This window comes from Penaeus japonicus, unplaced genomic scaffold (genome assembly GCF_977035675.1).
Source record: "Penaeus japonicus unplaced genomic scaffold, GWHDUDI00000001_assembly GWHDUDI00000001, whole genome shotgun sequence".
In the NCBI taxonomy this organism is placed as follows: Eukaryota; Metazoa; Arthropoda; class Malacostraca; order Decapoda; family Penaeidae; genus Penaeus; species Penaeus japonicus.
In genome coordinates this window covers 26,638,222-26,639,931 of record NW_028234403.1, presented here as the reverse complement: position 1 = coordinate 26,639,931, position 1,710 = coordinate 26,638,222, and the positions used below count along the sequence as shown (strand labels likewise).

General features: G+C 37.2%; 1 protein-coding gene across 1 annotated transcript; it reads right to left on the bottom strand.

Moving 5' to 3' along the window:
- Positions 1 to 546: 546 nt before the first annotated feature.
- On the bottom strand, positions 547 to 1,470 carry LOC147472500 (cuticle protein 19-like). Its single transcript, XM_086543980.1, has 3 exons — positions 1,315 to 1,470; positions 909 to 1,091; positions 547 to 720 (listed from the first exon to the last, which is right to left on the bottom strand). Exons 1-3 carry the CDS (start codon positions 1,468 to 1,470, stop codon positions 613 to 615), a joined length of 447 nt encoding a protein of 148 aa, XP_086400106.1. The 3' UTR covers positions 547 to 612.
- Between the last annotated feature and the right edge of the window lie 240 nt (positions 1,471 to 1,710).

Below are 1,710 nucleotides of genomic sequence, written 5' to 3'. Positions count from 1 at the left end.
GTATTTAAGACTTTTCTGAAGACCCATGAGAACCTCACTCTTTTGAAAGAGGCCCTCAGGGATGCTTAGGAAACTGCTGAGAGGGTAAAGCAGGAAAGGTGGCTGGAGTGGTGTGAGTCCTTTGAATTATTCTCGTTATTAGCATCATTCGGTATATGTATTTTTTTAATCTCTTCTACGATACCAGTTATAGGTGTTGAATACTTAAAGTAATGAATCATTTATTATGAGTGAGTGATGCTATTCTCAACCCTCGTTTGAGTGATTAGGGGTATAAGGAAGAAACGGATTTGGCGGCAGCTCAGATAGGCTCAGCATTCATCAAGATAATGGTCATTACAATGACTGACATCCAAGTCTGAATAATAAACAAATACTTACATCAAAAGTATTTAAACAAACATGTTGATCGAATGTATAATCTGTATTTGCAGTATAGAATGGTAAGCTGACATCATTGACAGACTATGCTGATTGTATTCCGATTACATCTGCCAAGAACTGGTCTGATCTTAAAAAATAGGGACTGGGATTCACTAAGACATGTAATTTTATTTCTTTAATGAACTTTTAGTAAGTTGTATAATATTTTTTATGAGTTGAATGATGTGCTTAAATTGCGGGAACGCCGTAAGCTGGTGCAGGTTTATACGAAGGCTCGGGATATTTTGGAGCGTACTGTCTGGCAGCAGGATATTTCGGCTCACCTTCATAGCGGACCTAAGGGACAGATGTCGATAAAATCTCATACAAAGATTGCATTACGGTAACCAGCAACTGAAATAGGAATAAAGATAAGCCAGATATGTGGAGCAGATGTTTCGCCTCTTTGGTGCTGACTGTGCCAACGAGCGTTAACTCGACAGATAACTGAAATCTGAACCTCATTAAACCTACAGTTGACTTACATGAGCTACATATCCACTGTAATGGTCTGCGGTGTAGGTGACAATCTGAGTGCGGCCGTCGGGCAAGAGAACACGATACTCGCCAGTCACCGTGTTGCCGTCAGAGTTCTCATTATGGCCATAGTTGTTGCCTGTGTATTCATCCACAACACCATACGCGAATTCATATGGCATCCCTTTGTGCTGCGATGGTGTCAAAGTTTGCTCATTGAAATATCATGAAAATATCAATTAGAAATATTTTGTAAACGTTTTAATTGTCTGTATAGTCAGCAAAAAGAATGCTACACGATAATCACAATAGAAAATATTCATAGTGAATATGGAGATATAATGTAAAATATTTGAATATATTAAGTTTATTAATACAACAATACAGTTTGGGCACCAACACTTGCCCACCTACTTCATGCTTGGCAGGGGCCTGGTAGGCTGGGCCGCTCCCGTAAGAAGGTAATGAAACCGCATAGCCGTAGCCAGGAGCATCATCTGGCCGCCCACAAGCGAAGAGAACCACCGCAGCAACCACAGCCAACTTACATGTCGAGAGTAAAAGTGACATTTAAGCTGTCAACTTGGATACATAACTGTATTCATATACATATACGCTCACTGATGTGCTCGTGCACACACACATATATTCTTACATAATACACACATACATATATATATATATATATATATATATATATATATATATATATATATATATATATATACATATACATGCATACATACGCATATGCATATATATATATATATATATATATATATATATATATATAATATATATATATATATA